Source organism: Etheostoma cragini, chromosome 7, assembly GCF_013103735.1.
Source record: "Etheostoma cragini isolate CJK2018 chromosome 7, CSU_Ecrag_1.0, whole genome shotgun sequence".
In the NCBI taxonomy this organism is placed as follows: Eukaryota; Metazoa; Chordata; class Actinopteri; order Perciformes; family Percidae; genus Etheostoma; species Etheostoma cragini.
In genome coordinates, this window is record NC_048413.1 from 23,015,820 (window position 1) to 23,028,563 (window position 12,744).

General features: G+C 41.3%; 1 protein-coding gene across 2 annotated transcripts; it reads left to right on the forward strand.

Moving 5' to 3' along the window:
• The first annotated feature begins 346 nt into the window (after positions 1-346).
• znf341 (zinc finger protein 341) lies at positions 347-12,536 on the forward strand. Of its 2 annotated transcripts, none has more exons than XM_034875631.1 (16): positions 347-569; positions 1,396-1,524; positions 2,235-2,425; positions 2,980-3,129; positions 3,815-4,255; positions 5,062-5,245; positions 5,663-5,756; positions 5,865-5,955; positions 6,668-6,845; positions 7,904-8,136; positions 8,436-8,644; positions 8,890-8,986; positions 9,876-10,008; positions 10,630-10,741; positions 10,964-11,034; positions 11,669-12,536. In XM_034875631.1, the coding sequence occupies exons 1-16, from the start codon at positions 539-541 to the stop codon at positions 12,256-12,258; spliced, it is 2,934 nt and encodes a 977-aa protein (XP_034731522.1). In that variant the 5' UTR covers positions 347-538; the 3' UTR covers positions 12,259-12,536. The 2 variants fall into 2 exon arrangements, with proteins under 2 accessions (XP_034731522.1, XP_034731524.1); XM_034875633.1 differs by having other exon boundaries at positions 348-569; positions 1,396-1,506.
• The last annotated feature ends 208 nt before the right edge of the window (positions 12,537-12,744 follow it).

Here is a 12,744-nt window from a genome sequence, read left to right on the forward strand (position 1 = left end):
GGTCGAAAAGCTGCACTTTCCGGAGGGCGGGACTGGACGGTCTCTGATTGGTGTAAACCATAGTCTGTCATTTTATCGAGGGCAGATTCATCGACCTGATGGTGCGTTCAGGTTCCACAAATAAAACGTACCAGCATCGCATTTGTTTTATTCTCTTGACGTAACGAGAAATGTTAACACTCTCTGAAATTAGAGTACCATTAATTACACTTCATCATCAAATTGTTCCCCATTAAAACTATTAGGCGTGGTATGGCTTAAAATTCAAGTACGTGATACTATGTATAATTTTGTGTCAAGTGGGAAAATGTCAACCGTAATGTCTTGATGGCTTCAGACAAACAAACAAACTGTAGTTCCAGTCTATACCAAATGTTAAATCCCCCGTCAGTCTTATTGTGAACATCAATAAGGAAACGTTTGCCTCACTATTTTGGGTTTTAAGGATTTCATTGTACTTTCCTGAGTTGAGGAGAGCATACCTCAACAGGCAGCCCTGGCGAGTCGAGCGCCTATTGCGCAAAAGAGGAGCTACAAGATGGCGCAAGCAATATTTGAAGTGCTTGAAGGTAGGACTTATGTGTTTATAACCACGTAATTGCAACCAGAATAAAACGTGAATGTGTATTTTAAACAACGTCAATATACCATGACCATTGCGATGTGCAGTAAACTCTAAAACGATGTAAATTCGTCTATTTTTCTTCCAACAATCAAATCATCCCATAGAGGGAAGAGTGACTGTGACTGTAAACAAACAAATCTTGATTATTGTTCAGACCTTATAGACATCTTACGACTGTGAGTCTTTCTCATCATATTGCAGTCAGGCAATACCATCATGTACTTTCCTTTTCCTGTTCAGACTGCATATGACATTTTGCAGCAGGCCCCTTAGATGACAGACTGAATTGTCGCTTTAGTACTCTAAGGGCTAATAGTGTGGTTGTGTTGGTCGATAGTCATTAGTCATCTCTAGTCATTTACAGCGACCCTTGTGTATATTATTTTCCTTAGGTATCAATTAGTTGATTTGTGTAAATTCTCCCCTCCCAAAAAACAAAATAAGATCAATATAGGGCAAGAAGAGCTGAATATGCCACGATATTAAGCTGCTGATGCCTTGCCTTAAAGCATGCACCATTTTTTATTTTTTTCATCTGAAGATTTACCAGACTGTGCACGTTTTAAAAAAAAAGTATTTAAAAAAAGACACAGGTACCCAACCATCTCCAGGGCCAAACACACTTCCCTTTTGCTTATTACCTAGAGCCTTTAACATTCAAACTTTCACATCTTAGGGAAACATAGAACCATTGGGTGCCCCGAATACAATAAAGCTTTACAGCATGCAACTTATTACATGTTTTCCCCCCTTCTCTTCTTCCTCTTAAGGCATGGACAACCAGACAGTGTTGGCGGTCCAGTCTCTGCTGGATGGCCAAGGTGGAGTTACTGACCCAAACAACCAGAATGTCTCTGGGACGTCCGCTATCCAGTCCATGGGTATGTACAGCAAATACAGTAAATACCAGCTGAGTGATATCCAAATGAAGATAAATAATTACAAAAAAAAATCCCTTTGTAATTGCCACCTCTTGTGGGGAAAGGGTTTGTGTCTCAATGTGACCGTGGGAGCTGTGTATCCATGTAGGTCCATGTAGGATCTCACTAGGCAAACTGGTCCCAGGTGAGTGGCAAGATTTGTGGGTTATTCAAAGACCTCCAGTGGAGAGCAAGGCCCCCTCCAGGAGCCATGTCAGTAAGGGGAGGTAACAGACGAGAGCCTTGTTGCAGGGCCTGGAGCCATCAGGTCTGGTCAGGCCCAGTCTGAGAGTAACACTGGCCACTCGCTGTGTGGGCTCTCTGCTGGAAAGTTTTGGTGCAGTGGGGGTCTGGTGCAGTAGCTCAGGCTATATGTTCAGTTGTGTTGAACCATGGCTATGAAAAACTGAATCATTTTTATGATTGATAATTTTGCGACATGAGGCCAGGCCAACATTAACTGTTGCCAGTTGCCTGTGACTGTGCGCCTGTGCTCTATGGATTTGTTGTGTTGTGTCCTGCTCACGATAATGACCTTGTTTGCTACTGCTTGAAATGTAAAATGTGCCGTCACCCCATCCTGAATGGCCAAAGTGCTCTTTTTATTAGTTTTATTAATAACAATAAAATGTACAGCGGTATACAGCCCTGGATCTGCTTCAAACGTCTTACGTTTGTCCTTCCTACAGATGACGAGGATGTGTTCCTGTGTGGAAAATGTAAGAAACAGTTCAATTCTTTGCCAGCCTTCATGACACACAAGAGGGAGCAGTGTGCATCTAGCGTCCCCTCCCTGTCCACAGTGTCCTTGGCCTCCACCAATGGCTACACATCAGTCCCCTCAATAAGCTCTGGACCACAGACTCCTGCCAACAGACAGGTGAAGTTATTTAGATTGTTTTATGGGGTAAATGATGAAGTGTTTGTTCCATATGTTGTTGTTTTCATCTGTAACAACCAGTATATAAAACGTGTCAAAAACACTACAAATGGACCCTGTAAGCTTGTAAATCTAGATGGCAGACAGAAGGAAGTGATTGATGTTCAAATAATAAGTACATGAATGTTTATGTGAAGACAAAGGAGCAGTAGAATACATAAAGGGAAACTGTAAGTATATCAAACCGAATAAAGTTGTTTTTAGAATAGAATTATATGTGAATATTTGTAAAAGAGGAACAGTAAGAGCAGGACTACATGAGCAAAAAAGAAAATACTAGAATTCTTAGATCTATGTTAAGATAAAATGTGCAGTAACATTCTTTTTGTCTTCTGATACTATGACAAATAGTTATTATTTTCCATTGTGATGAAGGTATTAAGCAAAGTAGTTAAAAGCGATACATTTTTACAAAATTGTGCATGCTTTCACACTTGTGTTTGTTTCTATTACTTATATAATGTTTTATGTAATACTCCCCACTTCTACATCAGGTATCCACCTACATCACTGTCCCTCCTTCCCCTTTGACACACACTCTGGTCCAAGGCAACGTGTTGGTCAGTGACGATGTCCTCATGTCGGCTATCTCAGCCTTCAGCTCCATCGACCAGCCTATGGCCTCGATGCAGACGCCTATACAGGTAACAGAGCACGCCATTACACAGTAGATGTTTGGCCTCCTGTCACTTTTGTGTGCCTTGTGCACAAAGCAGCACATTCTTTGCAGTCACTGTGTATCATGCTTTCAATTTAAAGTCACCAAAAGTGTGAGATGACTTAGAGAACATATACTCAAAAGTTTCCGTTTTGAGTAGGGCAGCATGATATGAGAAGAAATATGCAATACCGCTGTTCAATATTGCTTTAAAAAAAAATGACTTGCGAGAAATAAAGAGAACAGTTCTGCCTTTCTGCTGCTTTCAGTATTCTGCTAAAATACAATTGCTTGTTGAATTTAAAACAAATGAATTTGTCATTTTCAATGTTCTTTTATTGAACAAATTCAACCTTATATTGAATATAAAAGGCTCCACCAAAAAAGAGTGATGGTTACATTTTACAGTGCAGTTTTCTACTGTTATTTTCTTTTATCTAACACGTAAAAAATATGTCAGTTGAAAAAGTGTCTTTTGCTATACGTTATAACCTTTCCCGATGTGATTATTGTGCCAGTTGATATCGCAGTGACGATTGAAAACAAGATATGTTGTGAGCCCTAATTTTGAGTAAATCTGAACATACAATATATACAGTATATATACAGTACATTAAACCATTTTTGCTGCACTGCTAACAAATCAATATGCTATCTTTGTTGTGTTGCAGAGTAACCTGAGCATGCACACAGCTGGTCTATCTTACCTGCAGCACCATCACCACCACCACCATCATCATCACCATCACCAGCAGCAGCAACAACAACAGCAACAACAGCAACAACAGCAACAGCAGCAACAACAGCAACAACAGCAACAGCAGCAACAACAACAACAACAACAACAACAACAGCACCAGCAGCAACAACAGCAGCATCAACATCAACATCATCAGCATCAGCATCACCATCCCTCCCATTCGCTGCCCTCTGACCAGACACCGGTTCACCCTCTGCCAGCTGGACAGCCCACCCAGCAGCCGCTCTCCTCACAGGTCCCAGTGAGCCACAGCAACTCAGTAGTCCAGGTGTACAGCACACTGCCCCATATGGCTGGGGGTGGGGGTGCAGAGATCCACATGTTGGGTCTGCAGCCTTTCCATCCTGTACAAGTGAGTAGACCTGCCTGTTTGGTTACCATCTCAGTATTACATATACTATGCACCATTTAAATCTAGATATTCTGGTAAAAAAAAAACATGGAAACAGTTCTTGTCCGTACTGGCTGAAGTAAAAATATTAAAGCTGTAGTGTGCCGATATTTGATATTAATGGACGTCCGTTACATTAAAGCCATTGCCAAATAAGTTGATGCAATACTGGTCTCCGCTTCGGAGGAGGGTCTGGCTAGTCCACAGAACATTCTGGGATGGGACGAAAACGTACTCTGGTTGATTGGCTTTTTTTTTTAAACCAATCACAATCGAATTGGGTGGTGCAACACAAAGGACGGAGACACGGCGCCACTGCAAATATGCCAGGGGAAGGAACTTGCTTTGGTTGAACGTGTAAGAAGAAAGAGAATAAAGCGGAAGGTAACGGACATCTGGCCGAAAAGAGGGACATCCGGCAGAATTTACATCGTGGATATAGACTAATACAAAGTGAATTAATGAATTCTCTCATGCAGAAGCACGAGGGAAGATAATTACCTCTTCTGAAGAGTCCATCATGTTTTTTTTAATCCTCCTTGGCTACAAGAAACAGCGTGATCACAAAGGTTGGCAGCATGTGGATGCAACAACAGTGTTTCCTCATGGGGGGGAGACAGCATATATATGTCTTTTAAAGAAAACCCCAAATGAAATGAAACAAATACTAAATTTCTTGATCAGATAAGGTGTGTACTTGTATGCACAGAAGACCGAAACAGAAAAGCAGTCTCAGAAAAAGCACTGAGCCTGTGTGTCTCCCTCAGGTGCCCAGTCAGTGTGTGGAGAGCCAGTCATTCAACACCCCTCCTGTCTACAGCCCCGGGAAGCAGTGCACCAAAACAAAGACCTGCAGCATCACCACCAACCTGACAGAGCTGGGCGACTTTGAAAAGGTTATCATCCCCAAACGATCAAGGAGTAGCAAAAAAAGCTCTGAGGGAGCCGCAGGTATTTTGAGGGAAAAACATCAAGGGACATTGCATGGTTTTACTTTTTTTGCACCAATCATAGGTGATATTCTGTGCTGTTTTACAAACTCTTTACATTTGGCTAACTTCATACCGAATGGAGAAAAAAAAAACGACATGAAGGAAAATTTTCTGAATCAACATTTAGATTAGAGACACTTAACATCTCAATTTAAAGTTTTAATACTACCACTTCCACTGTAAAAGCTTCCACCACTGAAAAAAAAAAAACGTATTCCTACATACTTTTACTGTTAAATCCATTCAAAGCCAATCAATTATAAGACGTATAGGTTGCAGTTAATAATTAATCAAACGGCACATAAGGACCATGGATATGAAATGTACGATGATGACTTGAGGGTAAATATGCATGCACTTTATTTCTACTCCTTAGCAGAGCAGCTGAAGGGGAAAGTTCCAAAGCTGAAGTGTAATTTCTGTGAAAAAATCTTCTCGAAGAACTTTGATCTTCAGCAACACATTCGTAGGTGAGTTACAGGCCAGCAAGGTCGACTGTCCCCATCTAAAAATAGACTTTAACGAAACTGACTCAATTTCCTTTCTAGTAATGGCCTCTAACCTTCTTCTTCCTACAGCCACACAGGAGAGAAACCATTTCAGTGCATCGTCTGTGGCCGAGCTTTTGCCCAAAAGTCCAACGTGAAGAAACACATGCAGACACACAAGGTTCTGAATAGTTTGTGATAAATTCATACTTTTTTTCAAAAGTGTTTTACTCCCCACAGAAGAAAACATCCTCACTAGTCATCACAATGGGGTTGATGTCAAATGGATAAAAGTCTGGATAAAATTAAGCCTACAAATTCTTACAAACAATGTTAGCCCAAATATTTTCTAATTGACCATTTGCTAAGCCCTGCCCCTGTGTGGGTGTGTATAGACCGATTGATTGACATCTTCCTGAGCCTCTTGTTAGCTTTGTTGCACCTGGGCAGAACAAATAACATCATCTACCATTGTTTTTATTGGTAGATGAAACATAATAAACTGCCATTAAAGTTCCAGCCCACCTTCAACCTGAGCAGAGGTCTAATCAGCCAGAATAACCCAAAACATCTGGGTGGGTGTTCAGAGGCTTTAAAGGCCCAGATGTGTAATGTTTAACTTTTGCACATTTATTTTGCCGCGCTCCAAACCTTCTCTAAACTGTATGTACGCACTTTTAAAATCCAAAAGGTTGACAGACCTGCTGTGTCTAGTTATAGTTGCTTAGCTATGATTGGACAATGACAATGACTGTTTGGGCGAAGCATAAAATAGTAAATAAACCAATGCCGGTAAAATACCGTGAAGCACATCCTTTGATTATTCCCATAAGATGTGAATGCAACACAGTGCCAACCACACAGTCCAGATAATAACTTTCTTTTTCTTAAAGGTGTGGCCTATGGGTGTGGCCAGTACAGTGTCCAGATTACCAATCACAGTAGAGGTGGTGCCAGTGTCATCCAATGAGGTGGAGGGAGGCGGGGAGCAGCAGCAGCAAGGTGAACCAGAGGAGGAGGGGTCACAGCAGCAGAACTGTCAAACACAAACAGAAGAGGGAGTTCAAACAGGTAACATCTGTTTACATCCTACTGATACATTCCAATAATCATACATTGTATGTAAATTGTACTAATGAACACATATACTTGGTTGCCTCTTCATTAGGTACACCTTAGTCCAGGGAGCTTCGGGGGCCCCAAGGGGTTCTCAGAGTCAATGCAGGAGGGCCTCCAAATTAGTCTTAATTTGTGTAGTCTTAAATCTTAACATGAATCTGACATATTATTAGCAAAGAGAATCCCCACTGATGAGTGTCGGGGGTCACTAAGGTCGTCATCCACACACACAGGTATTTAAAATCATGCCAACAATTTTTCAGGGTAATGTTAATAGCTTAATATTCTATGAAAAAATGTATGTATAAAGGTTTAAGGCCATCCTACAAGTTATTTTAGGCCCAGTTTTATATGCAACTTCATTTAATACAATACTGTATATGTAGTAGGGGGTCCCTGCTCTATCTCTTTTTCAGTAAAAGGGGTCCTTGGCTTAAAAAAACGTTGAAGACCCCTTTGTGGTGTAATCTTAAACTATGGTGGATTCAAGAGGACTATGGTTAACTGCTCCTCAGATCTCTGCAGGGTAAATCCAGTCAGCTAGCTAGACTATCTGTCTAATCTGAGTTTTCTGTTGCACAACTAAAACAACACTTCACACATTTGCTCATTTGACACAATTACAGATATTGACACATTTTATAATCAAACCGCAAAAATTATTTGCTACATAACATCACATATCCATGATCCAGGGGCTGAATGAAGAGCTTGTTTTTCCCAGCCCCTTTCTCAGATAATACAACAAATAGAACCATATAGACTGTTTGTAAGTTATCAGTTAAATTTACAAAGGAAGAGCGAGAGAAGACCAAAAACGAAAAGATACTTATAATGATTTGGCAACTTTAATTGTCTAATTCTTTTTTTGTCTTACACATTTTCTTGAACTGGCTGATATTGGTTGATTACCCTCAAAATCATAATCGGATGAATGCCACAGTTTGACACCACATCCTGAAGTACATGTTTGCTTTAAAGTTGTTTGTGAATACACTGCCTGATTCCAGAAGCTCCAGGGGAGTTGGAGAAGAGTGCGGCTGAGGCTGATCCGGAGGGCAGCCAAGGGGAAGCCGAGCAGACCGGGCTTCCTCAGCTACGGTCCACCCAGGACCTACAGTGCCAAGCTCCGAGCAAACAGATAGTTGTAATAGACAGCTCCTACCAGTGCCAGTTCTGCGCCAGCAAGTTTAAGACTTACTTCCAGCTCAAGTCTCACATGACCCAGCACAAAGGGGAACAGGTGAGTAAAGAGTCCAAGTTTGCTTTATTTTTGTCTCATGGGAGTAATTATACCGTGGCGGTAGAAATTTTGCCATGGCTGGCCGCCACTACAAAATCAACATAGAGGAAACTGAGAAAGCTGTGCTACCTAGAGGTTGGGAAGCACTCATGCAAAAATACATGTAAGGGTATGCATTAGAAAATGGTGGGCAGGAATAATGTATACTTGATTTGGATCAAATGGGATAAAACATTGAAAACTGGACTTTTTTTTAAATTCTTACATGAATAGAATAATTAACCGTGTTTACTTCCCAGGTTTACAAGTGTGTGTTGAAGTCCTGCTCCCTGACCTTCCATAAGTTGGATCAGTTCCTGGAGCATATCAGGACGCACCAGGAGCAGCTGACCTACCGCTGCCACCTCTGCAACAAGGTGTTCCCATCACTGTTTGAACTGGGAGTCCACCAGTACTCCCACTGCTTCTGCCCACAGCAGAGCACACACAAGGAAACCACCATCTACAGGTAAGCTCAGTCACTCTTACATGTGCATTGATTACATCACAATTATAGCAGAACACGGGGAAGAAGACGGGCACCTCGAAGTCAGCTGAAATGGGCTCAGCGTCTTTGAGTTGGGACATGTGAGAGAAAGTCTCTCTCATAGATGAAGCTGTTGAAGAAGAGGAGACAACTGTTATGTTACTGTAGTTGGGTGTTACGTTATTTGAACAAAAACATGAAATTTTGGTTCTTGTGTTTCACCTTAGATGTGCGAAGTGTCAAAGCCGATATTCTACCCAAGAGGCATTGGAACAACATCTGCTGACTGCCACACACAACTTTCCCTGCCCACACTGTCAAAAGGTAGCCTACACACTGCTGTGGACACATTCAAACTATACGTCTTTGGAATCTGTTAAGCTGTCCTCATGTAAACAGCCAGCATGGTTAGCTATTTTTGTAAAGATATTTGGACTCTAGAAGTTACAGTAGTCATACAGTAGTCTCTCTGCACTCAGTCAGTCTCACCAACAAAGGACCCCCGCTGACACTGACTACGTTTACACGGACATAATATTCCGGTATTTGCCCCTGTTCCAAGAAAGACAATATTCCGACTAAGCTGCTTACATGGCTAATGAAAGAGCATATTCCATTTCATTCCTACAACCCGCTTCTGAAAAAGGTTGGTTCATATGTGATAGCTCATATCTAAAAAAACTGTCAATATCCAAGTCTTTGATAATGTTAAAAAGTAGCTGTGTTTCTCCTTCTTATCACGTCTGCAGCCTTGCATACTGTTGGCTGGTTGGATTGTGTACAGCAACCATAGCAACGCACAGGGCTGACCATAAGCCGTAAAATGAGCAAAACGTTGTAAAACTGCCGTAAAAACCCAGATTGAGACGCATACGCGCTGTATACATGTCCAAAGAATTCCTCTAACACCCTAATAACACCAGAATATCCCTTGTCTCGGAAAATGCCATATTCAGAAAAAGGCCCTTTTATAAATATCCGACCGGAATATGCTGTTTACACAACCTGTATCGAATTCGGAATATTCCATATTCAGAATAATAGTATAATATTGGTGTGCGTGTACATTTTGATAAGTCTATCATGTATATCTTTGCCTTAAAATGCACAGGTCACTAGTTCAGGTTTGAGATGTTCAGGGCTTTTGTTTTCATGTCACATGTTTAAGACCTCAGTGCCTGAATCTCAGATCTGCTCTCTTGCTGGCCATCAGGTTTTCCCATGTGAAAGGTACTTCAGACGCCACCTCCCCACTCATGGCGTTGGAGGAAGGTTCAAGTGTCAGATCTGCAAGAAAGCCTTCAAGACAGAGCACTACCTCAAACTGCACACACGCATTCACTCAGGTCTGAAAGACTTCCACAAAGCAGTCTTCTCGTCCGTCTGACATTTATTATTTCTATTTCTATTTTTTTTTATTAGAAGACAACTTTAAGCCTGACCACTAGACCAGTAGTTTTCAACCAGGGGCTCGGGACCCTCTGGGGGTCGCAGGACTTTCTGGGGGTCGCCACAGAGTAGGAGAGAAAAAGTCATAAAGTCCACACAGCCTGAAGCACAGTGGACAAGGCTAGGTACTAGGTACTGGGGGGCTGTTGAGAACCGGTGCACTAGACAATTGTAAATTATGTTGCGTAACTAAGTCATGGCCTGATCTGCTGACATTTATTAGTCTTCATTCCTATCACACCAGAAAGCGAAAGACGGAAGAACTTATTGTTAACATAAACCCTGCACAACGTCTGGGTAAACTACGGATTCAACAAGTTGATGTTGCTGTATCTCTGGCTAAAATGTTAGCATTTAAATGCCTCGATAGGCTACGCAATTGGAAGAATTTTGCCAGGGCAAAGATTTAGTTTGACTTAGAGCTACGTTTACCCCTACTTGTATATCACATAGTCAAATTGGGAACTGCACATTATGACGATCAAAGGTGTGAGTTTGATGCTGAATCCATTTTCCAGGTGAAAAGCCATACAAATGTTCCGTCTGTGAGGCGACGTTCAACAGGAAGGACAAAGTGAAGCGACACATGCTGATCCATGAACCCTTCAAGAAATACAAGTGTCCCTTTAGGTGAGGAAAAGCCATATTATCGTATTTAAATAATTCCTCTTCCTTCCCTACTTGATTCTTTCATTTTTCTTCATGATTCAAGCCTTTTCAGCTTTTCTTACTTCTGTGATTCTTTTCCTTGTGCTCTCCTGTCCCTTGTTGTTTTTTTGATTCTTTCCTTTTCAGACTGTTGAAGTTGTTCAATGTAATGCTATCTGTAATGTTTTCTGTTTTTGTCATCAGGACACATGTAGGCTGCACCAAAGAATTCAACAGACCAGACAAACTCAAGGCCCATATTCTGTCACATTCTGGTGAGTGAGAGCAATAAGAACTTTTGTCCCGATTTGATTTTTTCACCATACATGGGTGCTGAGTCGATTTGTATTGCAAGTTTTATTTATTGTGATTCCATAGTATTGGGATAGGACTTTCTTTCACCTTCTTTAACAAAAACTAAAGTTGAATAATACACTTCTAGGAACAATATATCTTGAGACATTTCTAAAAACTAATCATTTTCTAAAAAAGAATGCACATCACGTCAGTCAGTCAGATGTTTATTTCATTTGTAAAGAAGTACATCATTTAGTTTTTTCTGTATTTGCGGTGGATTGGATGTAGTCGCCGTCAACGGTACCATAAGAACAAGAAATAACTAGGTGATCATTAATAATAATAAAAAAATATAAATTTTAGGGAAAAAGGTCATTTTTAAAAATAGTGACCAAAATAAATCACGACACATATGATTTCCGATTTCTTCCCCCCCCCCCCCCACCCACCCCTGTAAGCCAGTTTCTACAAACAGAATTCTTTGTATCACTGAAATGTCACATAGTACATTTGACAAAAGACATGAACTGAAAGTGGTTAATACCTTTATTGGTATCTAAAATGACAAATGGCATTATTACATTGGTTCTTAGAATGTCCTCCTTCCTCCAGGTATCAAACCCTACAAGTGTCTCTTTTGCCAGAAGGCATTCAGCCGCAGGGCCCACATGCTGGAGCACCAGCAGTCCCACACAGATAACTACCGCTTCAGATGCTCCGCCTGCCACAAGGGATTCACCAGACAGAGCTATTACAGAGATCACAAATGTCCCGCGGCAGGGAACAGGACAGGAAGTGAAGGGGGGACTGGAGAGGCAGAGGGGGACCAGGTGGTGGGAGTGCCCATGGCAGAGGAGAAGGATGGAGGGGAGGACGGGAGAAGAAGATTCCTGAGTAAAGACAAAAGGCCAGGGGCTGAGGAAGATGACGAAGAGAATGATGACAGCTCAAAGGGCAGCCAAGAGCAGATGGAAACACATGGGGAGGAGGAGGGAGAGGATGAGGAGGATGAGGAGGAGGAAGGGATGACAGAGGGGGAGGACGGAGATGGGAGGAATGACGAGGGTTGTCAGGCTGCGAGGACTATCAGGACCATTGAAGGACAGACGGACAGAGAAGAGGACGGGACAGAACATGGTGGTGTAGCACTGGAGCAGCTTCAGAGCAACGACCAAAACTGTTTGCAGCAGCCATGTTTGTAGTGTTAAGCATTATCTTTGTAGGAAAGTTTCCTGGACATGGACCAAACAAACTATCCTTTATTTTTTTCCAATTCTGGGAAGCTTATTTGTTTTAAATTAAAACAGTATTTAAAATCATACTCACTCTTTTTACTGTAAAGTAAGAACAGTCTGTTACCTATTAGTATTCAGTATATTTTGCCAAAATAACCAAGGGACCATTTCTATGTTCTTGTTTACATATTTTGTGCAAGTTAAGCCACAGCGGTTCATTAAAAATGTCATATTGTCAAAAGCAATGCCAATATTTTCTTTACATTTCCATTATGTAGCAAAAACTGAATTATTTTAAATTTACCCATGCCTCGAAGTATATTTGTGTCCATTGAGATCTTCTTGCATTTTCCGTAAAATGCTCCCCCTCTGTTACTCTTTTTCTCTGTTTGCAATCGGTTATTATATTTATTGGTGTACCCAGTTTCCCTCAAATTTCCATATGTACTTCTA

Bases quoted from the DNA above. Each gene is read 5' to 3' on its own strand.
- znf341 (XM_034875631.1), top strand. From the start codon at position 539: ATGGCGCAAGCAATATTTGAAGTGCTTGAAG. The intron at 4,256-5,061 runs GTGAGTAGACCT...TGTCTCCCTCAG, and splicing joins AGCCTTTCCATCCTGTACAA to GTGCCCAGTCAGTGTGTGGA. The intron at 10,009-10,629 runs GTCTGAAAGACT...TCCATTTTCCAG, and splicing joins GCACACACGCATTCACTCAG to GTGAAAAGCCATACAAATGT.